Source organism: Balaenoptera acutorostrata, chromosome 1 (assembly GCF_949987535.1).
Source record: "Balaenoptera acutorostrata chromosome 1, mBalAcu1.1, whole genome shotgun sequence".
Classification (NCBI taxonomy): domain Eukaryota; kingdom Metazoa; phylum Chordata; class Mammalia; order Artiodactyla; family Balaenopteridae; genus Balaenoptera; species Balaenoptera acutorostrata.
Window position 1 is genome coordinate 53,378,754 of NC_080064.1, and position 27,230 is coordinate 53,405,983.

Consider the following 27,230-nt stretch of genomic DNA (forward strand, 5'->3'; position numbering starts at 1 on the left):
CAGCCCCCATCCTGAAACTGTCTGTAGTCCTACCTGGAGACACCTTATTAACATCAACTCAGGTATGGTTGAGAGGGGCTTGTTATGAATAACAAAAAATGCTCCTGTCACCCCTATCATTTGGAAAATTCCAAGGGTTTTAGAAGCTCTGTGGCAGGAACCAGGGACAAGGACCAAATATTTATTTCATATTATCACACCTGTCACAATTAGGGTACAGGAAAGTGGAAAATGGAGAGGAGGAAGGTTTCAGTGTTGGTTTGGTTTTTAGCTTTCAATCTTACTTCAATTAATATCTACTTAAAGGAGAATACTGAAATACAGCAGAGCATGAAGATATTCCTTGCATTAATGTCTATATTCCATATAAACAAGACATAATCTAAGTGCATTATATTTTGGGATAGCAGACAAATTAAATTACATCAATACCATGGACTATTACGATGCTATTAAATAAGAAATGATGAAGCTTATGATAATCTTGGGGAAAATTTTGATATAAATTCAAGTGAAAAAATTGTAAAGGAAATGCATATTGGTTGAGCCTCAGTTAAATGCCAGTCATATCTCATTTAATCCTTGTTACTATTATAGGATAATCAAAATATGAAAGTTTATGCTATGATTACAATTATCCAATGAACGCATATGCATACGTGCCAAGAATAATAATGTGATATGATAAAGTGAAGACTTCACTTAAATTGGTGGAATCATGTGTGTATCATTTAGTGATTGCATTTAGCTGCTTATAAACTGAATCTCCCGCCCCCTCTCCCCACACACACTTTTAGTGTGGCGTAACTCAACTAGGGCTTAATTTTTTTCATGTAAAAAAGTCCTGAAGAAGTCCTGTTAGGGTCTTAGACATCTTCTTCTTTCTGCTCTGCTGTCGTCAATGTATTGCTTTAGTCCTCATGGTTTCTTCATGATTTTAAGATGGATGCTTCACCACCAATAATCACCTCTGCCTTCTAGGCAAGAAGAAGGGGAAGAGCATAGAGCAAAAGGCTCCTGTCAGCTGATTCTCCCTGCATTTAGTGAGTTTCCCAGGAAATCTCATCTGGGGACTTTTGCTTCCTTTTTGCTGATCAGAACTATGGCCCACAGTTACCATTAGCTGAAGGGAAGTCCAGAAAATTTATTTTTGTAAAGCTAGGCATAGTGCCACCTGGAATAAAGGGAGGTTATGTTGTTGGGTAAGGAAGATGGGGAGAGAAGACATTAGATAAGTAACTGGCAAGTATCTGCCAAGTTGTTTTTCCTTGAATTCTACGATGCTTTTAATCTTAAAAAATAGACTGGCTAAGGCAAGAAGGCTGTCTGCAGTGGGTGAGATGTCAGTGATCCCTAATGATCTCAATTCCTTAACTGGTTTTTAGATTGTCCCAATTTTTTCACTTTCTCCTTTTCACACAGCCTTAAACCATTATATCCTAGAAAGTTGTAGAGTGGCAAGTAGCTGGAGTTTTATACTTTTTATAGGACTTATTTGAGAGTTCAGAGGAGAATGGAGCATTGAAACTTCATGCTGAAAGAAAGATTTGGATACTGTGGAGAGATTGTGTAGTACATCTGAGCCTTCTCTGAGCCTTGTGGGGAAAATATAGTAATATGACCTGCTGTGCTTACTTCACAGGGTTTTTGTGAAAATGAAATGGAAGAGGTAGTCCCTACATTTTTGTGTAGAGTAATACAACTGACAGTATCACATAAGTGATTTCATTTGGTGGTCCAAAGGAACACACCTATTTTGTGGTACAGGTTAGACTGGAGCTCAGAAATCCTGACTCCTCTTCCAGATAATAGACTGTAGTGTCTCTACCCTATTAGATAACATTACTTTTATAACTACTCTGTAATTCAGCATTTTACAGTATCCCACTAGGCAGTTCCATATTAACATAACTTGATGGGTGAAAGTATGGTGGTGGTAGGTGGGAGAATCACATTGTTTAAGAAATCTCTCTGTAAACTGAAAAGTGCTGTGTAACTACACAAAATATTTGTGGGATACAAATGACAGGGAAATTATTTAGGGTTAGAGAGACAGAAAAATCTAGAAAGAACGATCATGTTTACTGACTGTTTAATCATTTCAGCTGTTTGTGTAAGTTTATACTAGACTGTTAGCTGGTCAATCACACCAAATTTTAAGAAATATATTTTATAATATTTAAATGCTGTTATAGAAACAAATGTGAAATCATACAAATTCAAACACAGATTTTTAGAACATAACATCTAGAGTGTCACCAATAAAAGTGTTTATAATCAATGATTTTCTGGTGCTGGGTGGATATTTGTTAAGTTGAATGCTAAAGCAATGTATCTTTGCTTTGTATGGATAGTAAACTATTGATGTAAATACTTTTAAAGCTTAGAAATTAAGAACAATTTAACTACATATAGATTGTGTAATGTAAAACTTTTCAAGAACCTTTAATAATGAGTGTGTTGTAAGTTATATGTGTGTGTGTTTTTCCCTTTCTTTCTCCTCAGTGAATTACCTGAGAGAGAAGAAGGTGAAGGAGAAGAAACTCCAAACTTCAGCCACTGGGGACCACCAAGAATGTATGCTGATGACATTATTGGCTTTCTCAATAGGACAATGCAATTAGTTGCTCTTTTCTTTAACTTCATAGTGTCATTCAGTCGTTCTCTAATGATTGCCATAGTTCACACGTACACTGGCCTAAATTTCAGTTTCATTTTGTCTTATCTAGAGATTTTTAGCCAGGCAAAATGGCCGTAACCAATATTAGGAAAATCTTTGTCATACTCTGTCAGAGAAAGCAACTTACAAATGTCCATCTGTGATGGACTAAGTGTACTTTCTCACTGTATCACTAAGCAAAGCAGGTAGGGCTGCCTTGAATGCAGTAAAGAAGCTCTTTTTTCCAAACAACACCAATAGTTAAGGCTTCTATCACATAGCACTCTCCTCCCCTTGTGTTTGTCCACGTTTATGCCTCGTTTGCACTAACAGAGTGTGTTGGGCCCATGCTCCCTTGGATACTCTCATGGTTTTACGTAGTCACCAGGGCTGCACTTTATTAAGGTTATAAAAGTCTTCCTTTAGCTGCTGTCTCTATCTTCATGCATTATTCATTCCACCATGCCACCCAAATTGTATTTTTCTTGCACTTTTGAGTTTTGTCTTAAAAACTCTTAGGAGCTGTTTTCTGAGCTACTTTTTGGAATTAATTGTTGGCCATGTCTGTGCAGTTTGAACAAAATTCATAATATTTTGAGGGGCAAGTTTTATTCTATACTTTATGAAAATGATGTGGATGTAGGAAGAAGAGAAAACCTTTCCAGCCTTTGGAGCTATAAAATCTGTCCTCCACGTAAAGAACCACAGGTTAAAATGGCTGACTGGGAAAAGCAGTATGGGCAGTGAGCCTCTCAGTGGCAAGTTTATTTTATTCTGAAGGTTTCTGCTTTTTACCATAATGATACATGTGACTTTTTTGATTTTTTTTTTCCACCCATTAGTTATTTCCTTAATTCATTCTTTGCTAATGTTATGATATAGATGAAAGGGACTCATCACAGAAAATATATGGTGGTGGGAGATGAGAACATTAAGTCCTTGCTAAATCTCTCAATATTAAGAGTTGTATTTGTTGTTTTGGAAATCTTTTTCAGAATTTACACTTTCACATATGCCATGAATTATTGATAGAATCTTATAATTTTGGAGCTAGGTATAACTTCTATAACATTTGTGAAAATATATTTATATAGAATATGAAGTCACAAGGGTATCGTACACATTAAACACAGTGACAGTACAACAAATTACCTTGTTCATGAGTGAATTTTGTTTTTTTGTTTTTACAGTGTTGAGATTTTTAGAGAACCGGATGTATCTCTTGGTATTAGTATTGTTGGTGGACAAACTGTGATAAAACGCCTGAAGAATGGAGAGGAGCTTAAGGGTATATTTATCAAACAAGTTTTGGAAGACAGTCCAGCAGGAAAAACAAATGCTCTTAAAACTGGAGATAAAATACTTGAGGTAAATAGTGTTAAAATTTTGTTTTTGTTTGAAATGTACTGTAAGACAGTAAAATGATCATTTAACCAGAAGTCCTTCCTTTATGTGTTGGGGTATATGTGTGTACAATTGGTGTATTTTATTCAGATGCTTTAGTTTGCATGTTTGCACAATTTTATGAGATTCTAAAGCGGAGCTGATAGCATATAAAATGATAAAACAAAAAGCCTCAGCTGACTGAAAAAACACAGTTTGACAGAATGAGGTAGATGGTGGACACCATGCTTCTCCCACAGTCTTTAACAAACTCTGAATTGTATATGTCAGTGGGATAGCCGTGCTGTCCTCCCAGAGTTGACCCTGAAAGTGGAAGACTGTATGGGGGAGAGGTGAGTCCATCCTTTATACATGGCAGGCTTTGCAGAGTGGAGTTTGAAGGGTACATCAAGGCACTAAGAGGTCTGAATCTGATACATTTCTTTGCATTAGGTTTATTGGATGACATCATATTGAATATCTTTAATCCCAGAATCTGCTTGTTGATTCATGCGTTATGATGCTAAACATCAGCTGTGGTGTTTTAGCTCTGAAAGAATGAGAAGAGCTCTGGAGATCATGGGTTGAAGTCTAGATTGTCCTGCTTGTTTTTTTCTTTGCTCTTGGACAAATTATGAAACCTATTTTATTTTCAGTTTCCACATAAAATGGAAATGAGATTTCAAAATCCATAGAATCATTGTGAGGCTTAAATCAAAGAATTGCATAAAACTACTCTGTGCATACAAATTTGAGGTTATATTTATGTTTGTGAAATTAAAAAAAAACATTTTTAAACATATAGGGATATGGCCATGAAGAAAATGACCAAAAATCCCTTCTCTTATGGCGTTTAAATGATAGCGGGGTAGATAGACAATGCACAAAATAAGTAATATATAGAATGTTAGATTGTTATAAGTAACTATGGAGAAAAATAACAGGGAGGAGGATAGGGAATGATGTGTGGTGACAGCAGTAGTTGCAATGAATAGATTTGTTATGGAAGATGATATCGGGACAAATATAAGACATGAGAGAGTGAGCAATATGGACACATGGGGGAAGAGGGCTCCAGACAGAGTGAACTGAAGTGTGAAAGCTCTGAGGTGGGAGCTTGCCTGGATGTGTTGAAGGAACAGAAAGAAATCCAGCACTGCTAATATCGGTAGAGTGAACAAGAGAGAGGGTGAAAGAGAAAAGGTCTGAGAGGTAATGGGAAGCCACATCATGTAGAGATTGGAAGGTTGTCTACTCTGAATGCATGAGAGTCCATTAGAGAATTCTGAACGCATACACATTTTTTAAAAGGATTATTCTGGCTTCTGGGGCAGGTGTGGTTTCTTTTACTTAGCATTTGCATGGTACACTGTTTTTTTTCTTTCCTTCATTTTCAGCCTTATTTGTGATTTTGTTTTAGTTGTATTTTAAGCAACATAATAACTGGATACTGCCTTTTAAAAATCTAAATTGATAATCTTCATCTAATAAATAAGAATCATTTATTGTTTATTTTGATTACTGACACATTTGAACTTAGAACAAAATACAAAAGACATTTAAAATTATATTTTTTTCTTTATATTTTGAAATAGTTATATGTTCATAGGAAGTTGCAAACAAATGTACAAGGAAGTCCCGCTTACCCTTCCCTCAGCCTCACCCAATGTTAACATCTTATACAACTATAGTTCAATAGCAAAATCAAAATACTGATATTGGCACAATTCATAGACCGTATTAAGATTTCACGAGTTATACATGTACCACTTGTGTGTGTGTGTTTATAGCTCTACACAGTTTTATCATATGTATAGCCTTGCATAACCCACACAGCAATCAGAAAACTCAATTGAATCATCACCACAAGACTCCCTTCTCTGACCCCTTTACAGCCACTCCTCTCCCATCCCCTCCACCCCCATCCCTAGCCTCTGGCCACCACTATTCTGTTTCTCCATGTTTATACTTATGTTATTTTACAAATTGTTACAGAAATGGAATTATGCATTTTGTATCTTTTTTGAGATTGGTTTTCTTCACTCCGCGTAATTTCATTGAAGTTCATTCAATTTCTTGTGTCTATCAATAGTTCATCCCTTTTTTAAAATTTATTTATTTTTAACATCTTTATTGGAGTATAATTGCTTTAAAATGGTGTGTTAGTTTCTGCTGTATGACAAAGTGAATCAGCTATATGTATACATGTATCCCCATATCTCCTCTCTCTTGCGTCTCCCTCCCACCCTCCCTATCCCACCCCTCTAGGTGGTCACAAAGCACCGAGGTGATCTCCCTGTGCTATGCGGCTGCTTTCCACTAGCTACCTATTTTACATTTGGTAGTGTATATATGTCCATGCCACTCTCTCACTTTGTCCCAGCTTACCCTTCCCCCTCCTTGTGTCCTGAAGTCCATTCTATATGTCTGCGTCTTTATTCCTGTCCTGCCCCTAGGTTCTTCAGAACCTTTGTTTTTTTTTTTTTTTAGATTCCATATATATGTGTTAGCATACGGTATTTGTTTTTCTCTTTCTGACTCACTTCACTCTGTATGACAGTCTCTAGGTCTGTCCATGTCTCTGCAAATGGCACAATTTCATTCCTTTTTATGGCTGAGTAATATTCCATTGTATATATGTACCACATCTTCTTTATCCATTCATCTGCTGATGGACACTTAGGTTGCTTCCATGTCCTGGCTATTGTAAATAGTGCTGCAGTGAACATTGTGGTACGTGACTCTTTTTGAATTATGATTTTCTCAGGGTATATGCCCAGTAGTGGGATTGCTGGGTCATATGGTAGTTATGCTCTTTTTAAAAAAATTAACTAATTAATTTTATTTATCTTTGGCTGTGTTGGCTCTTTGTTGCTGCATGTGGGCTTTCTCTAGTTGCAGTGAGTGGGGGCTACTCTTCATTGCAGTGCGCAGGCTTCTCATTGCAGTGGCTTCTCTTGTTGCAGAGCACAGACTCTAGGGCACGTGGGCTTCAGTAGTTGTGGCACATGGGCTCAGTAGTTGTGGCTCGCGGGCTCTAGATTGCAGGCTCAGTAGTTGTGGTGCACGGGCTTAGTTGCTCTGCGGCATGTGGGATCTTCCCGGACCAGGGCTCGAACCCGTGTCTCCTGCATTGCAGGTGGATTCTTAACAACTGCGCCACCAGAGAAGCCCTATTTTTAGTTTTTTAAGGAACCTCCATACTGTTCTCCATAGTGGCTATATCAGTTCACATTCCCACCAGCAGTGCAAGAGGGTTCCGTTTTCTCCACACCCTCTCCAGCATTTATTGTTTGTAGATTTTTTGATAATGGCCATTCTGACCGGTGTGAGGTGATACCTCATTGTAGTTTTGATTTGCATTTCTCTAATGATCAGTGATGTTGAGCATCCTTTCATGTGTTCGTTGGCAATCTATATCTTCTTTGGAGAAATGTCTATTTAGGTCTTCTGCCCATTTTTGGATTGGGTTGTTTGTTTCTTTGATATTGAGCTGCATGAGCTGCTTGTATATTTTAGAGACTAATCCTTTGTCAGTGGCTCCGTTTGCAAATATTTTCTCTCATTCTAAGGGTTGTCTTTTCGTCTTGTTTATGGTTTCCTTTGCTGTGCAAAAGCTTTTAAGTTTCATTAGGTCCCATTTGTTTACTTTTATTTTTACTTCCACTTCTCTAGGAGGTGGGTCAAAAAGGATCTTGCTGTGATTTATGTCATAGAGTGTTCTGCCTATGTTTTCCTCTAAGAGTTTTATAGTGTCTGGCCTTACATTTAGGTCTTTAATCCACTTTGAGTTTATTTTTGTGTATGGTGTTAAGGAGTGTTCTAATTTCATTCTTTTGCATGTAGTTGTCCAGTTTTCCCAGCATCACTTATTGAAGAGCCTGTCTTTTCTCCATTGTATATTCTTGCCTCCTTTATCAAAGAGTAGGTGACCATATGTGCATGGGTTTATCTCTGGGCTTTCTATCCTGTTCCATTGATCTATATTTCTGTTTTTGTGCCAGTACAATGCTGTCTTGATTACTGTAGCTTTGTAGTATAGTCTGAAGTCAGGAAGCCTGATTCCTCTAGCTCCGTTTTTCTTTCTCAAGATTGCTTTGGCTATTCACGGTCTTTTGTGTTTCCATACAAATTGTGCAATTTTTTGTTCTAGTTCTGTGAAAAAAGCCATTGGTAGTTTGACAGGGATTGCATTGAATCTGTAAACTGCTTTGGGTAGTATAGTCATTTTCACAATGTTGATTCTTCCAATCCAAGAGCATGGTATATCTCTCCATCTGTTTGTATCATCTTTAATTTCTTTCATCAGTGTCTTATAGTTTTCTGCATACAGGTCTTTTGTCTCCTTAGGTAGATTTATTCCTAGGTGTTTTATTCTTTTTGTTGCACAGGTAAATGGGAGTGTTTCCTTAATTTCTCTTTCAGATTTTTCATCATTAGTGTATAGGAATGCAAGAGATTTCTGTGCATTAATTTTGTATCCTGCTACTTTACCAAATTCATTGATTAGCTCTAGTAGTTTTCTGGTAGCATCTTTAGGATTCCCTATGTATAGTATCACGTCATCTGCAAACAGTGACAGTTTTACTTCTTCTTTTCCAATTTGGATTCCTTTTATTTCTTTTCTTCTCTGATTGCTGTGGATAAAACTTCCAAATCTATGTTGCATAACAGTGGTGAGAGTGGGCACCATTGTCTTGTTCTTGATCTTAATGGAAATGGTTTCAGTTTTTCACCATTGAGAATGATGTTGGCTGTGGGTTTCTCATATATGGCCTTTATTATGTTGAGGTAAGTTCCCTCTATGCCTACTTTCTGGAGGGTTTTTTATCATACATGGGTGTTGAATTTTGTCAAAAGCTTTTTCTGCATCTATTGAGATGATCATATGGTTTTTATCCTTCAGTTTGTTAATATGGTGTATCACATTGATTGATTTTCGTATATTGAAGAATCCTTGCATTCCTGGGATAAACCCCACTTGATCATGGTGTATGATCCTTTTAATGTGCTGTTGGATTCTGTTTGCTAGTGTTTTGTTGAGGAGTTTTGCATTTGTTCATCAGTGATACTGGCTTATATTTTTCTTTCTTTGTGACATCTTTGTCTAGTTTTGGTATCAGGGTGATGGTGGCCTCATAGGTTGAGTTTGGGAGTGTTCCTTCCTCTGCTATAGTTTGGAAGAGTTTGAGAAGGATAGGTGTTAGCTCCTCTCTAAATGTTGGATAGAATTTGCCTGTGAAGCCATCTGGTCCTGGGCTTTTGTTTTTTGGAAGATTTTTAATCACAGTTTCAGTTTCAGTGCTTGTGATTAGTCTGTTTGTGTTTGCTATTTCTTCCTGGTTCAGTCTCGGAAGGTAGTACTTTCCTAAGAATTTGTCCATTTCTTCCTGGTTGTCCAATAAGCATATAGTTGCTTGCAGTAATCGCTCATGATCCTTTGTATTTGTGTAGTGTCAGTTGTTACGTCTCCTTTTTCAGTTCTAATTCTATTGAATTGTGATGTCACATTCTATTGATGTGAGTCTTCTCCCTTTTGTTCTTGATGAGTCTGGCTAATGGTTTATCAATTTTGTTTATCTTCTCAAAGAACCAGCTTTTAGTTTTATTGATCTTTGCTATCGTTTCCCTCATTTCTTTTTCATTTATTTCTGATCTGATCTTTATGATTTCTTCTAACTTTGGGTTTTTTTTGTTCTTCTTTCTCTCTCTAATTGCTTTAGGTGTAAGGTTAGGTTGTTTATTTGAGATGTTTCTTGTTTCTTGAGGTAGGATTGTATTGCTATAAACTTCCCTCTTAGAACTGCTTTTGCTGCTTCCCATAGGTTTTAGATGGTCATGTTTTCATTGTCATTTGTTTCTAGGTATTTTTTGATTTCCCCTTGGATTTCTTCAGTGATCCCTTGGTTATTTAGTAGTGTATTGTTTAGCCTCCATGTGTTTGTATTTTTTAGAGATTTTTTCCTGTAATTGGTATCTACTCTCATAGCGTTGTGGTCCGAAAAGATACTTGATACGATTTCAATTTTCAAGGCTTGATTTGTGGCCCAAGATATGGTCTATCCTGGAGAATGTTCCATGAGCACTTGAGAAGAAAGTGTATTCTGTTGTTTTTGGATGGAATGTCCTGTAAATATCAATGTCCTGTAAATATCAATTAAGTCCATGTTGTTTAATGTATCATTTAAAGCTTGTGTTTCCTTATTTATTTTCATTTTGGATGATCTGTCTATTGGTGAAAGTGGGGTGTTAAAGTCCCCTACTACGACTCTGTTACTGTTGATTTCCCCTTTTGTGGCTGTTAGCATTTGCCTTATGTATTGTGGTGCTCCTATGTTGGGTGCATAAATATTTACAGTTGTTATATCTTCTTCTTGGATTGATCCCTTGATCATTATGTAGTGTCCTTCTTTGTCTCTTGTAATAGTCTTTATCTTAAAGTCTATTTTGTCTGATATGAGAATTGCTGCTCCAGCTTTCTTTTGATTTCCATTTGCATGGAATATCTTTTTCCATCCCCTCACTTTCAGTCTATATGTGTCCCTAGGTCTGAAGTGGGTCTCTTGTAGACAGCATATATATGGGTCTTGTTTTTGTATCCTTTCAGCCAGTCTGTGCCTTTTGGTTGGAACATCTAATCCATTTACATTTAAGGCAGTTATCGATATGTATGTTCCTATTACCATTTTCTTAATTGTTTTGGGTTTGTTATTGTAGATCTTTTCCTTCTCTTGTGTTTCCTGCCTAGAGAAGTTCCTTCAGTGTTTGTTGTAAAGATCATTTGGTGGTGCTGAATTCTCGTAGTTTTTGCTTGTCTGTAAATATTTTAATTTCTCCATCAAATATGAATGAGATCCTTGCTGGGTAGAGTAATCTTGGTTGTAGGTTTTTCCCTTTCATGACTTTAAATATGTCATGCCACTCCCTTCTGGCTTGGAGAGTTTCTGCTGAAAGATCAGCTGTTAACCTTACGGGGATTCCCTTGTATGTTATTTGTTGCCTTTCCCTTGCTGCTTTTAATATTTTTTCTTTGTATTTAATTTTTGATATTTTGATTAATATGTGTCTTGGCACGTTTCTCCTTGGATTTATTCTGTATGGGACTCTCTGTGCTTCCTGGACTTGACTGACTCTTTCCTTTCCCATATTAGAGAAATTTTCAACTGTAATCTCTTCAAATATTTTCTCAGTTCCTTTTTTTTCTCTTCTTCTTCTGCGAGCCCTATAATTCAAATGTTGGTGAGTTTAATGTTGTCCCAGCGGTCTCCGAGACTGTCCTCAATTCTTTTCATTCTTTTTTCTTTAGTCTGCTCTGCAGTAGTTATTTCCACTGTTTTATCCTCCAGGTCACGTATCCATTCTTCTGCCTCAGTTATTCTGCTATTGATTCCTTCTAGATAATTTTTAATTTCATTTATTGTGTTGTTCATCATTGTTTGTTCGCTCTTTAGTTCTTCTAGGTCTTTGTTAAACGTTTCTTGTATCTTCTCCATTCTGTTTCCAAGGTTTTGGATCATCTTTACTATCATTACTCTGAATTCTTTTTCAGGTAGACTGCCTGTTTCCTCTTCATTTGTTTTGGTCCAGTGGGGTTTTACCTTGCTCCTTCATCTGCTGTGTGTTTCTCTGTCTTCTCATTTTTCTTAACTTACTGTGTTTGGGGTCTCCTTTTCGCAGGCTGCAGGTTTGTAATTCCCATTGTTTTTGGTGTTCTCACAGTGGATAAGGTTGGTTCAATGGGTTGTGTAGGCTTCCTGGTAGAGGGGACTGGTGCCTGTGTTCTGGTGGATGCGGCTGGATCTTGTCTTTTTGGTGGGCAGGACCGTGTCCGGTGGTGTGTTTTGGGTTGTCTGTGACCTTATTATGATTTTAGCTGCCTCTCTGCAAATGGGTGGGGTTGTGTTCCTGTCTTGCTAGTTGTTTGACATAGGGTGTCCAGCACTGTAGCTTGCTGGCCGTTGAGTGGAGCTCGGTCTTAGCATTGAGATGGAGATCTCTGGGAGCGCTTTCGCCGTTCGATATTATGTGGGGCCAGGAGGGCTCTGGTGAACCAATGTCCTGAACTCGGCTCTCCCACCTCAGAGGCTCCGGCCTGGCACCTGGCCAGAGCACCAAGACCCTGTCAGCCACGTGGCTCAGAAGAAAAGTGAGGAAAAAAAAGAAAGAAAGAAAAGAAAAAGAAAATATAGTTATTAAAATTAAAATTATTAAAAATAAAAGAATTTAAAAGTAATTTAAAAAGAGAGATAAAAAGAGAGCAACCAAACCAAAAAGAAATCCACCAATGATAACAAGCGCTAAACACTATACTAACAAAAAAAACCCAAAAAACAAAAAAACGGACAGACAGAACCCTAGGCAAATGGCAAAAGCAAAGCTATACAGACAAAATCACACAAAGAAGCATACACATACACACTCACAAAAAGAGAAAAAGGAAAAAATATATATATATATAAAAAAAAGGAAGAGAGCAACCCAATCAATAAAAGAAATCTACTATTGGTAATTAGCTCTAAATACTGAACCAAGATAAACATAAAACCAGAAACAAATTAGATGTAGAAAGCAAACCCTAAGTCTACAGTTGCTCCTAACGTCCACTGCCTCAATTTTGGGATGATTCATTGTGTATTCAGATATTCCAGTGATGAAGGGTACGTCACGTTGATTGTGGAGATTTAGTCTGCTGCTCCTGAGGCTTCTGGGAGAATTTTCCCTTACCCTTCCTTGTTTGCACAGCTCCTGGGGTTCAGCTTTGGATTTGACCCCTCCTCTGTGTGTAGGTCACCTGAGGGCGTCTGTTCCCTGCCCAGACAGGATGGGGTTAAAGTAGCAGTTGATTGGGGGGCTCTGGCTCACTCAGTTGGGGGAACAGAGGGGTACGGAATGCGGGGCAAGCCTGCCGTGGCAGAGGCCGAGGTGATGTTGCAACAGCCTGTGGCGCTCTGTGTGTTCTACCTTGGAAGTTGTCCCTGGATCACAGGACTCTGGCAGTGGTGGGCGGCACAGGCTCCCAGGAGGGGCGGTGTGGAGAGTGACCTGTGCTTGCACACAGGCTTCTTGGTGGCGGCAGCAGCAGCCTTAGCATCCCGTGCCCGTCTCTGGGGTCTGCGCTGATAGCCACAGCTTGTGCCCGTCTCTGGAGCTCGTTTAGGTGGTGCTCTGAATCCCATCTCCTCGTGCACCCTGAAACAATAGTCTCTTGCCTCTTAGGCAGTTCCAGACTTTTTCCTGGGCTCCCTCCCATCTAGCTGTGGTGCACTAGCCCCCTTCAGGCTGTCTTCTCGCAGCCAACCCCAGTCCTCTCCCTGGGATCTGACCCCTGAAACCTGAGCCTCAGCTCCCAGCCCCCACCCGCCCTGGCGGGTGAGCAGACAAGCCTCTCGGGCTGGTGAGTGCTGGTCGGCACTATTCCTCTGTGTAGGAATCTCTCTGCTTTGCCCTCTGCACCCCTGTTGGTGCGCTCTCCTCCTTGGCTCTGAAGCTTCCCCTCCGCCCAGCCCCCATATCCACCAGTGAAGGAGCTTCCTAGTGTGTGGAAACTTTTCCTCCTTCACAGCTCCTTCTCATCGGTGCAGGTCCCATCCCTATTCTTTTGTCTCTGTTTTTTCTTTTTTCTTTTGCTCTACCCAGGTATGCGGGGAGTTTCTTGCCTTTTGGGAAGTCTGAGGTCTTCTGCCAGCGTTCAGTAGGTGTTCTGTAAGAGTTGTTCCACATGTAGATGTAGTTTTGATGTATTTGTGGGGAGGAAGGTGATCTCCACATCTTACTCCTCTGCCATCTTGAAGGCGCCTCCTCATTCATCTCTTTTTATGAATGAGTAGTATTCCATGGTATGGAGGTACCACCGTTTAACCATTCACCCACTGAAAGACACTTTGGTGGTTTCCAGTTCTTGGCTATTATGAATAAAGCTCCTATAAACATTTGTATACAAGTTCCTGAGTGAAAATATGTCTTTGTCTCTCTGGGATAGATGCCCAAGAGTGTAATTGCTGGGTTGTATGTTAAGTTCCTTTTTAAGAAACTGTCAAACTATTTTCCAGAATGGCTGTACTATTTTGTATTTCCACCAGCAATGTATGAGTGATTCAGTTTCTCTGCATCCTCATCAACATTTGGTGTTGTCACTGTTTTTCATTTTAGCCATTCTTGCTAGGTATATAGTGATCTCATTGTTGTTTTAATTTGTGGTTCCCTAATGGCAAATGAGAAAGAACTTTTCATGTGCTTGATTGCCATCCAATACCCTCTTTGGTGAAATGTTTGTTTGCGTTTTTGCCTGTTTGCTAATTGGATTGTTTACTTTTTTAATCTTTTTGAATTTTGTTTCTTTTTCTCATCTTTCTCTGTTCTCAGTTGAATATAAAGTATTCTCTCATTTAATCGTCATCACTCATACACATACTAATAAGAATCCACTGTTTTATCTCATATTTAATAATTTATATTTCTTCAAATTCACAACAGCCCTGAAATGTTGCACTCTAATATATATTTTGTGAAGCATAATGAGTCATTTGTTTATTTTTTTCTATGAAAAGCATTACTTGTTTGTTTTGTTAGTGAAGTTTAATAATCATTTCTCTTTGTCTTGAAACAATTGCCTGAAAGGTTTAGGTCCATATAAAGAAGAGTTTTTTAAAGTAGGAAGTTAGAATTTAATGTAATTTTTAGAAATGGGTCTTCATCTGTGTGAATGAACATACTCTTAAGTTATAATTTTAAAGCTGAGAAAAACTAAGATTATTTTTGTGTTGTAATATGACAGAATACTGTTTTTTTTCCTAACTTCCCGACTTCGGTGATTCCCATTTAACAATGTGGAAATCTCTGTTAGGGAAACAAAAACTGATTATTACTAGAGGAGGAAGTAGTTCTCATATAGCCTCTACTTCTCTTACTGTTGAATATTTTGGGGATCAGGTTATTTGAAAGAAGCTTCATCAAACTGTTGTGACAGCTTTCATGTGTCACTTTAATTTTTGTCTGTATTTTTTTCATTTACTATTATTCGTATCCTTCCTCAACTCATATGGGAAAAGAGCTTTTACAGAGCATTAAAATCTTCATTGATACCTATTAGAATAAAAAGCCGAAGTTCTTGCCATGGCCTTTTGGATTTTGCATGAGGTGGCTTCAGCTGCCTCCCTGACCTCACCTCTTTCCGTTCTCTCCTCTTTCTCTGTACTTTATTTATTTATTTATTTTTTTAAAAGACACCCTGCCTCCATTCTTTTTTTTTAAGTTTTATTTATTTATTTATTTATTTATTTATTTATTTATTTATTTTTGGCTGTGCTGGGTCTTTGGTTCGTGCGAGGGCTTTCTCCAGTTGCGGCAAGTGGGGGCCACTCTTCATCGCGGTGCGGGGACCGCTCTTCATCGCGGTGCACGGGCCTTTCACTATCGCAGCCCCTCCCGTCGCGGGGCACAGGCTCCAGAAGCGCAGGCTCAGCAGCCGTGGCTCACGGGCCCAGCCGCTCCGCGGCATGTGGGATCCTCCCAGACCAGGGCTCGAACCCGTGTCTCCTGCATTAGCAGGCAGATTCTCAACCACTGCGCCACCAGGGAAGCCCTCTCTGTACTTTAGACTCACCTGGCTTTAAACCCCTCTACCACACCGGGCTCCTATCTCCTACCTTAGGACCCTCGCTTCTGTCTTTCAGCTTCTGGCATGCTCACTTTCTTCCTCACTCTGCTCAGATTCAATGACTTATCACCCTATCACTCCCTTGTATATACTTCCAACTCCTTTGATCCTCTTTCCTTTCACCGAACTTGCCTGGGAGAACCACATCCTAGTTAAGTGCAACTTTTTGCTTATTTCAGATCTCTAGCACGACTGGAGAAAATAACCACCCATGCTGTCTGGTCTCATTTTAAATTCATGACCACCCCCTCAAGTGGGTCTTTAATTCTGCCCTGTAGCCCTGTAGTATTTCCCGAGTTGTTTCATTCTTTACTTTCATAGGTAACTACTTCAAACCTCCTATACCTCCTGCTGCAGTCTTAATCTCTGTTTATGGTCCTTGTTTCTTATTTCATTGAGAAAATAGAAGCAGTCAAAAGAGAGTTTCCCCTTGCTCCCACTGCATACCAAAGCTTTTTTTCTGACTGTATTTGTCACAGCAAATGAACTATTTGTGTTTCTTCTATCTAGAGCCAGTCTAACTTGTACAGTGGAAGTCATTCCCTCTTCACTGTCCAAGCATTTGCTTCCACAGTCATCACTCCTCTCTACCCTTCATTTTTCCTCTCCACTGCATCATTATTACTGTAATCTATCCTATCTTAAAAACAAAAACCAAACTTGATCTCACATCCCTCTTCACTTACATTCCTATTTCTTTGATCCCCTTATGGCAAAACAATATTCACAAATTGTTGCTATCAACTGACTGTAAACCACCTCAACTTTTACCAAGCCTTCCTTACATTATCAGTTTCAAAAATTGGTTCTTGTAAATATGTTTGATAAATTCAGAATGCTCTTTGAGATTATGGGCATGTTCACAAGTTATGTTCTCTCAGATTTATATAATAAAGAGATGTTTACACTTGCCCCAGTTTTTTAAATTAATTTTTATTGGAGTATAGTTGCTTTACAATGTTGGTTAGTTTCTTGGCTGTACAGCAAAGTGAATCAGTTATATGTATACATATATCCACTCTTTTTTAGATTTCCTTCTCATTTAGATCACCACAGAGCATTGAGTAGAGTTCCCTGTGCTATACAGTAGGTTCTCATTAGTTGTCTATTTTATACATAGTAGTGTATATATGTCAGTCCCAATATCCCAATTCATCCAACCTCCCCCCTTGGTAACTGTAAATTTGTTCTCTACATCTGTGACTCTATTTCTGCTTTGCAAGTAAGTTCATCTCTACCATTTTTCTAGATTCCACATACTCAAATTTGTTGAACACAGAACTCTTTTAGAAAGAACCTATGGGTGTTTTCATACTTCTTTTTTGATATAATTTGAGAAGTGTTCAGCTTCTCAACTGTGATAATGAGCAATTTGCTTAAAATGTCATTCTTCTTAGTTTACTTGAGAGAAGGTGAGTCCAGAGAGATCCCCACCCGCTGCCCTCACTCAGAATTGTGTACTGTGATAGTGACAGAGGTGACATTACAAACTCAGAAGCTTTTTAAGGTTCTGTTACTGACTGAGCTGCCTATTTTGGATAATTATATTTAACCAGGGCCATTGTTATTAAGATATTTACCTTATTTACTTTTCTTGAAGGTGAAACATTAATATCCTTAAACATAATCTCCTAAAACAGCAAAGCTTTTTTTGGTCAATCTTATTTTTTTCTGGCTTTGGTATAATTCATTCGACTCTGGCTGTTCTCATAACTAGATAATACGCATGAACTTTGAATTAACCTATCCACAAGATCTGCTGCCCTTCTAATTGAAATAAATTGCTTCTGTGTTTTTAGGTGTCTGGAGTAGATTTGCAGAATGCCTCTCACAGAGAAGCAGTTGAGGCCATTAAGAATGCAGGAAACCCCGTGGTGTTTGTTGTTCAGAGCTTGTCATCCACTCCAAGAGTAAGCTTTAGTTTATATTTTCAAAAACTTAAAAAATATTCTCTATATCTGTGGACCAAGCTTTTGCCTCCAAGTATTTTTCAATATATTTTTACTGTTATTCTACTATTACTTAAAGGAAGCATTAACTTCATTAAAATTTAGTTATTAACCTCCATTTTCCCTTTTTTCCTCTGATTTTGATTTCCTGGTCAAATTTGAGTTATTCCAGTGTGCAGTGGAGTCTAACAGACCCATTTTTGTTTCCTTGATTCCCTATTTACCAGTTTTGCTAATTTGGAGGCAAGTTACCTAACCTTTCTGAACCAGTTACTTTGTTTATAAAATACTTTGAATACAGAGTAGGTCAGGGTTAAAAACATTCCAGAGGGACCACCAAATGGTCGGTATTTTTACAGGCATGTAAAAATTCAAACGTGTTGCATTGTTGTACGTTCTGTTGGAGATTCTGAATTCGCAAAGAGCGTATTTAATCATAGAATTTTTTTTCTGTAATAAATTACTTGTTTGGTATGGAATTAGAACTCTGATACACAGGTGTTAGTGGCAGGATGTGTATTTTATATTGCAATATGCAGCCCCGTAAGCCCTGTACCTGGAAGCAATGTTTATTTTTCTTTATTTTATAATGGAAGACAGCTGTTCAAAACATAGACACTTCTGAACAGTAGAAAAACTCTGCATATTTTTTAAAAATTTGCTTTTCAATTCGCTAATGCAGTGCTTTTCAACCTTTTTTTATGTCAAGGAATACAGAAAATAATATTTGTATGGCAAACTGTGTAAACAGATGTCTGGCTGTCCCAAGGGCAAAGGCATCAACACGCTATTTCAGCACGCTTGTAGCCTGCCTGCACACAGTGGGCTGCAGCCTCACCCCACCTGGGCAGCTCTGCTGTGGTGCACGGCAGCACAGCCCCTTCCAGTCTTAGTGCTCCGTTTACACCGTCAAGACTAATTGAGAGAGGTAAACTGAATAAGGTCTTCACATTTTTTTTTTTTTAATATTTTATTTATTTATTTATTTATTTATTTTTTGGCTGTGTTGGGTCTTTGTTTCTGTGCGAGGGCTTTCTCTAGTTGCGGCAAGCGGGGGCCACTCTTCATCGCGGTGCGCGGGCCTCTCACTATCATGGCCTCTCTTGCTGCGGAGCACAGGCTCCAGACGCGCAGGCTCAGTAGTTGTGGCTCACGGGCCTAGTCGCTCCGCGGCATGTGGCATCTTCCCAGACCAGGGCTCGAACCCGTGTTCCCTGCATTAGCAGGCAGATTCTCAACCACTGCGCCACCAGGGAAGCCCAAGGTCTTCACATTTTTATACAATTTGAAATTCTAGATTTATTGGAATCCACCTTTTAACTCTTATAATATTGAGAAAGTCATTGAGGCCATCACTTTTATTTCTGGAAACTGAATTCTGTAGGAAAATTGGCCAGATTATTCCCTGCCAAATGACACTTCCAGAGAAACAGTTTTGAGCGAGAATGAGCCAATCAGATTATACATTTATGTGGCCACTTGCAAATGCCCCGCTGAAAAATATTCAAAGCATTTTAATAGGTTTTAAAGTCAGCCAAAACAGCCAAGATTTTAATCCAACCTTTGTTGGTGAACTAAGGTCGAAATTTTCATTTGGATGACATGAACAGTACAGTTTCTTTCAACTGTTCAAAAAAAGGGAAAATGTCTTCAGCATCGCCCCATGTTCAACTTACTTAACCCTCAGACAGCATCACAGACTGTTACGTTGTGCATTGGGTTCATCAAGCATTGAACTCTCTGTGATGCTAGCCAAGGGATGGCGATGATATTAATGTCCATGATTTGTTCCTTTTTTTTTTTAAGCACAAAGTGATTCCAGTTGAATAAGGAAATGAAAGGAATCAAGTTTCAAATCTTTGCCAAATGGTGCTCTCTTCGGCTTACTTATTCTTGCAAGTTATATTGGTCATCACAGGAATAGAAAATATAGCCAAACTCTTAATCATTTTTGATCAGTTTACGTTAAACTTTGAGACTTTCTTCAAAACCCCCAAATAAGTCATTTCCATCAAGACTCTGTGTCTAAACATGCCTTGGTTACATGGAAATTCTCATCAACACCATGAATTCAGCAGTGGTGTTTATATTTGTACCTTTTTTTTGAGTTGTATTTTATTTTTTTATATTTGTGCTTTTAGCAGGTGGTTTAGGAGGATCAACAACACATTACTTTTTTAAGCTTTTCCTCCTGAATTTCTCAACTGTTTTTTCAGCCTGCTAGAAAGAAATGTGTGTATCCGCTTAGATTTACTTGGTAAATGCTTATTTGAGAGCAAAACTCATGATTTATACTGTACACCTCTATAGAAAGTTTTTATGCCAAGGTAACTTTTTCCAGTTAAAATTGCATTTCACAGTAGCATTAGGGTTTTTTTTTATATATTAAAAAACCCTTTTGAAATTGGCATCATGCCTTCAGTTCATTAAATTTATTATCATGTGTTGTTTTATTTTTTCCTGTATTCCATTTGTGTTTCCCTAATATCATTGTTTCATAATGGCACCTAAAATTTTTGGACACGTGTACCTTTTGTGTATTAGTCATATAGAAATATATTTTTTACTTTCATAAGAAACATGTGCTGTCCTACTTTTCTTAAAGATGTAGTCTTTTTGGTGGGCCTTTTGTCTTCCAAATTTGCTAATGATATGCATACAGAAAGATATTTCTCTACTCTTTGAAAAGCAAACAGTATAAACTTTGTGAATGGCAGCTAACATTTTGTCCCATCGTGAAGCTTCTGCCATTCAGTTTCAGCTGGTTTTTTCAGAGGAGAAAGTAGATCCAGTGTAGGCAGATATTATAACTTTCTAGAGAGACAAAGTATTTGTTTTAAAATTCTATTTATTTATTTATTTATTTATCTATCTATGGCTGCGTTGGGTCTTCGTTGCTGCACGTGGGCTTGCTCTAGTTGCTGTGAGCTGGGGCTACTCATCGTTGTGGTGCGCGGGCTTCTCATTGCAGTGGCTTCTCTTGTTGCAGAGCACAGGCTCTAGGCGCGTGGGCTTCAGTAGTTGTGGCTCGTGGGCTCTAGAGTGCAGGCTCAGTAGTTGTGGCACACAGGCTTAGTTGCTCCACAGCATGTGGGATCTTCCTGGACCAGGGCTCGAACCCATGTCCCCTGCATTGGCAGGCGGATTCTTAACCACTGCGCCACAAGGGAAGCTCCTGGTTTAAAATTCTTTAGGACAAGAAACATATACCTGTAGACCCACTAGTTTTTGAACTCTGACTTAGGTTGTTGTATATATTAAATAGAGAACTTCCCTGGTGGTCCAGTGGCTAAGACTCCGCTCTCCCGGTGCAGGGGGCCCAGGTTCGATCCCTGGTCGGGAAACTAGATCTGTCTTGCTGCAACTAAAGGAGTCCGCATGCTGCAACTAAAGATCCCGCATGCTGCATAGAAGATCCCGTGTGCCGCAACTAAGACCTGGCGCAGCCAAATAAATATTAAAAATAAATAAATAGAGAAATAAATATTAAGTACAGTGTCTATTCACATAGGAAGCACCAAAAACATTTTGCTGTGTCACTACTATTGTTTTTTACCTAAGTGAAACATTTCTGAGACCTTCTCATTTATTCCAAAATTAATTTCCTTAGACTCTAAGTTAAAAGTAAAGAAGAATTAATCTTAAATTGCCTTTATTTTTTATTTTTTTTAAAGATTTTTTTTTTGATGTGGACCATGTTTAAAGTCTTTATTGAATTTGTTACAATATTGCTTCTGTTTTTTGTTTTGATTTTTTGGCCATGAAGCATGTTGGATCTTAGCTCCCTGACCAGGGACTGAACCCACACCCCCTGCATTGGAAGGTGAAGTCTTAACCACTGGACTGCCAGGGAAGTCCCTTAAATTGCCTTTAGAGAGAAGTGTTTTTTTGGTTTTGTTTTTTAAATTATCCCTAGGCAGGAAGTTCCTTTAATTTTCTGAGAAAAGATATTTATTTTTCCTTTTAATTTGCATGTCTGTCATCAGATTTCATGCCAACATTATTTGTGTTAGCTATTTAAGGATCCTTTTAAAAAAATCACTAACAGTTTTGTATTTTCCTAAGATGTTTTATAGATAGTTTTACAAAAAGAAATGAGTCAAAAAGTAATCTATGATGTTGGCACCATTAAGAATTAAAATTATTTCTATGAAATTGAACTGTTTGACTCATTTATAAACATTTATTCAACACTACTATGTATTAGGCTTTTTCTGAGCAACAGGGTTATAGTGATAAATAACACTAAATTCCCGCTCTCATTGACCTTTCATCCAGGAGTGTAAATAGCTTTGTAATTTATTTATATGCTAGCAGTGATAGTGAAATATTTATTGAATGTGCACAGCGTGCTAGATATCATACTTGAACTGGGGTACAGTGATGAATAAGGTAGATCTATGAAATAAATGTTGCATTCAGCGTTCTAGGAATTAACTTTGCTTACCCTTAAAAGTGTATTTTGCAAAATGAGATGTTTGGATGACAGTAAGTATGGTGATCTTCTTAGTCTTCATCTTCACTTTCTGGATCTACACAAGCCTGTGAATTTATTGCCCCTTGATGCTACACACACATACACACACACACACACACACACACACGCACGCACATTTTGGGTTTTATAGCTTGTTAGATTTCCCAAGTTGTATTGTTTGCCTTGAATTGTACTTCTCGTGTCTTTACTTTTTAGGTGAAGTTAGAGAGTTAAGTAGGATTTTAATTGTTTTTTAAAAAAATTAAAGCCATGTAATGATTGTGACATTTAAATGTTTTCCTTCTCCCCCTTCCTTATTTTTGTGGTGGTAGGTCATTCCTAGTGCACATAACAAGGCCAAAAAAATCACTAATAACCAGGACCAAGACACCCAAGAAGAAAAAGAAAAGGTAACCTAACCTCACAAGCTTTTAAAAAATGTTTTTGGTTTCTTTTTGCATATCTGAGCTGCAATTAATAAGTGGTTTTTTGATGAATATCAGGATAGAAGTACTATAGTTATAATATTTCCCTTCTGTGAACATGACTGATTCTGGCCTGGATGAAGGCCTAGTGGAGTATAGGTGTAAAAATGTCATGACGCACCAATCAGCCATCATCATCGTTCTCTGTCTTTCCTGTTCAGTTGGGCTGGTTGTCTGTCCATTCCCAGAAAGTTTCTCGGACTTTGATCTTGCTGCTCCCTCAGCCTGGAAGTCCATTTTCCACATTGCTCTTCCTTCTCATTCTCGAAGGAGCAGGTCAAAGGTCATCTCTCCTGAGAAAACCTTTCTTACTGTCAATGAGAGTTAATCCTCCACTCCTGTTTCCCCACCTCTATTCTAGTAGAATTAGTTGATATAAAATTTATGTTAGGATATGGTGTCAGGTAGGATGGATTTTCATTTTTCCCCATAAAGATAAATAATTATCCCACTCTTTTAAATAGGCCCTCCTTTGCACCACAACCTCTGTCATATCTCAGGTTATCAGGGGAAGATTGTTTCTGAGCTTTCTCTTTGTTCCATTTGTTTATCCCGGCACAAATGCTGCCCTACCTAAATTATTAAAGCCTAATAATAAATCTTGTTTTCTAGTAGAGCAATCTCCTTTACATATTTCTTTTTTCTTTAGAAGTGTATTACCTATTTGTGTCCTTTTTCTTTTCCGTATAAATTTTGTAATTAGCTTGTCAAATTCTACCAAAAAATCTCTTTGGCAATTTTGATTGGAGTTGTGTCAGATCTATAAATTGTAAAGAATTTACATCTTTATGATATTGAGCCTTCTTAACCATTAACCTGGTATGTCTTTCTATTTATTAAATTCCTCTTTTATTTCTTACAATTAATTGTTATCATTTTCTTCAGAAAGGCATTGTAAATCTTTGGTTTATTCCTAGAAATCCTTATATTTTGTGTTGCTTTTAAATATTTTTAAATCGCATTTTCTGTTGCTAGTATGTAGATATGAAATTGAGTTTTATATATTTTGTGACATCTTATAACATTATTCTCTTATTCTTTTATAAAATAATCCGGTTCAGGACACTGGGAAAACCAAAATGCTGAAATAAAAAAGTTAAAATCTCTCATAAACCCACCACCTAAAGATAAACTTATTAAATATTTTATGTAGAAGCTTTTAGTGTCTTGATGTATGCTTTTAGTGTCTTGGTGTATGTACTTCACACATATATATATATATACACACACATATATATATATATATATGATTTTTAATAAGAATATGAATCCCAGATTCTAGTACTATGTCTGTAGATTTTCATTTCTGAATTTTCTATATGGATAATAATAACCACTTTGGATAAAAGCAGTTTTCTTCTTCCCTTTCCAGTATTTTTTCCCTTGTTTTATTATATCTGCTAAGACCTCTGTGGTGTTTAATGGAAGTAATAAGAGCTAACATTCTTATTGTGTTACCTCCTGATAGTTAAGAAATTGCTTTCAATATTTAACCATTGAATATGGTGTGTGCTGTAAGATTTTGTAGATTATCCTTTGGTTACGGAAGTATTCCCTTTCATTCTTATTTTGCTAAGAATTTTTATCATGAATGGCATTGACATTGAATTTTATCAAATGAATTATCTACATTCACTGAAATAATTTGTATGTGATTTTTTTTCTCCTTGAATTTCTTAATGTGGTGAATTATATTAATAGATTCTGTAATGTTAAACCAATCTTAAATTAATTTGGTCATGATCTATTTTGCCTGTTTGCTAGTATTATTTCTTCTAGAATTTTTACATCTGTGATTTTGAATGAGTTTGGCCTGTAATTTTCCATTTATGTACTATTCTGTCTGGTTTTGGTTATAGAAGACTACTAAAATGAATAGTAGGAGTACTTCTTCTTTTCAGTTCTCTGAGAGTTTGTGTAAAATAGTAATTATCCATGCCTTAAATGTTTGGTCAGATTAGCTTATGAAGCCATCAAGGGCCTGTGTTATTGAGCTATTCAGATTTTCTGTTCCTTTTAGAGTCCGTTTTGATTACTGACTCTTTTCTAGGAATATTGATGTCACCTAATTTTTGCATTTGTTGGTATAAAGTTGTTTATTCTCTTAACGTGTATTATCTGTGTTCTCTTCAAAGTAGTTCTTTTTCATTATGAATATAGTTTATTTTTTATTAATCTTGAAAGTAATTTTTCATTTAATTCCTCATTTTGAAGAATTAAGTTTTCAGTTGTTAGTCTTCTCTGTTTTATCTTTATTCTGCTTAGTTAATTTTGTTCTCATTTTTATGTTGTCTTATTTGGGTTTATTTCCTTCCCCCCACCTAATAATCTTTAGATAGTTGTAGAATTTATTAATTTTTAACCATTCTTTTTTTCTAAAATAGTCATTTCAGACCATAAATTTCCTTTTAAGGTCCTCTATTTCTAGATCCCAAGATATTAAGTTTGTTTAGTACTAAGTTTTTTTTTTTTATCTTCCAGATGATGTATTTTTTACCCAGGTTTATTTTAAAATGTATTTTTAATTTCCCTACAAGTATGTTTAAAAACTTCTTGCTGTTTTTTCCTAACATATTTCAGTTATAACCAGAGATTTGTTTTATATAATATCTTTTATATTGGTTGAGACATTTTTATGGCCTAGCACATAGTTATTGTAAATGTATAATTGTGATTTAAAAGAATAACTATTATCTAGTTATTGGTTACAGGTTTTTATACAAAGTTATTAGGGCAAACTAATTAACCGAGTTATTCAGATATTCTATATTCGTAATGATTTTTTTGGGCAGAGTAACTTAACAGTCTTCCATTTTGATGGTTAAATTAATCATCTTGTAGTTTTTCAGTTGTTATTTTACATTTTTTTCATGTAGTTTTTCAGTTGTTATTTTACATTTTTTTCATGTAGTTTTTCATTTGTTATTTTACATTTTTTTTCAAGTTAATTTATTAGGTGTCTACAAGTTAAATTTTATATCCTCATAAGGATATAATCTTTTTATTAATATGTGGCATTATTAAGAAATGCCTTAATATCTGTTTCATCCAATATCTCTGAAACTAGGCCAGCTTTCTTTTCGTATTTGCCTGGTATTTTGTCTTGGATATTTTTTTTTTTTTTTTTTTTTTTTTTTTTTTTTAAATTTATTTATTTTTGGCTGTGTTGGGTCTTCGTTTCTGTGCGAGGGCTTTCTCTAGTTGCGGCAAGCGGGGGCCACTCTTCATCGCGGTGCGCGGGCCTCTCACTATCGCGGCCTCACTTGTTGCGGAGCACAGGCTCCAGACGCGCAAGCTCAGTAGTTGTGGCTCACGGGCTTAGTTGCTCCGTGGCATGTGGGATCTTCCCAGACCAGGGCTCGAACCCATGTCCCCTGCATTGGCAGGCAGATTCTCAACCACTGCGCCACCAGGGAAGCCCTGTCTTGGATATTTTTGAGCCACACACGGAATGAATTTAGGTCTCCCGTCTAGTGAGTCTGGGCTTATAATGAATTCTCAGGGGACACCTTTTTTCTTCTCTTTTTTTTGGTTTTCTTCCATCTCAAGCTAAGGCCAAGGCCAGTAAATATTCCTACTGTCTTCTACAATCAAGATTTTGGTTTGTTTGATTTGTTTATTTGCTTTTAACTTCACCCGTTGCAGGTTTCACGCCATTAAAGAAAAAAAAAAAAAAAAAAAAAGCTATGATTGAATTGAACACCTGGGAACACTTTATTTACAGAAATGTGCATGGAGGCCAATCAAGACCCCTTGAAGATGTGGGGAGAGGGTTCTTGAAAAGGATTGAATTGGTTACCAAATTATAGAACTGTCGGTTTTATCCTGGTTGGCCACCTTCTTTGAGTTCAGATCTTAATCACAAACATTATATTCAGATTAACAGTAGCATACCACTGGGTGTTCAGGATTCTGTGTTTTGATTTTGGCAACCGCTAATAAACATAGACAATATGTAGATTCTAATAATGACCATGCTTATTGTTTGCAGAAGTGTTAGTTATGTACAGATTGCAAATCATTACTTGCAGAATACTTCAACCTTTTGGAGGTACAGGCTTTATTTGTAGGAATTGGGGTTTAGGAGGGTGATATCTTTAGCCCTACTTCCCACCTTGTTTGACCTCAAATAGAAACTATGGACTAATTAAATTCCTAGCTTTTACTAGATAAAAATGAGTAGATACTGCATGATTATATTTATATACATGTCTAGAAAATACAACCTGTAGCAACAAAAAGGAGATCAGTGGTTCAGGAGAACAGGGTGCCAGGGGAAGGGGTGGGAAAGAGGGTGATTAAAAAGAGTCACGAAGAAACTTTTGGGTGTGATGGTTATATGTTCATTGTATTGACTGTGGTAGTGGATTCTAATTGTATACTTTAAAATCTGTGCAATTTTTTTATGTCAGTTATACTTCAATATACTGCAGTGAAGCTATTAAAGGCAAACAAAAATTCCCTGTTTTTCTGGAGCTTGCATTTTAGTAGGGCAAAGCAAACAACATAGAATTCAGTGACTGCTAACTTTAAAGCAATCTGGGGACAAGACCTGAAGACCCACAAAATATGGCATATGAAAGGGACTGGAATATAAGCTCCATGAGGGCAGTGAGATCAT

At 37.3% G+C, this 27,230-nt stretch overlaps 1 protein-coding gene across 16 annotated transcripts in view; it reads left to right on the top strand.

Moving 5' to 3' along the window:
• Window positions 1-27,230, top strand: part of PATJ (PATJ crumbs cell polarity complex component) — a 343,677-nt gene that overhangs the window by 115,659 nt on the left and 200,788 nt on the right. For all 16 annotated transcript variants that reach the window (XM_057543576.1, XM_057543586.1, XM_057543555.1 and 13 more), the window contains 4 exons: window positions 2,506-2,577; window positions 3,850-4,027; window positions 17,498-17,608; window positions 22,457-22,534. In XM_057543576.1, the coding sequence (XP_057399559.1) occupies window positions 2,506-2,577; window positions 3,850-4,027; window positions 17,498-17,608; window positions 22,457-22,534 (439 nt within the window). The remainder of the gene's footprint in view (window positions 1-2,505; window positions 2,578-3,849; window positions 4,028-17,497; window positions 17,609-22,456; window positions 22,535-27,230) is intronic.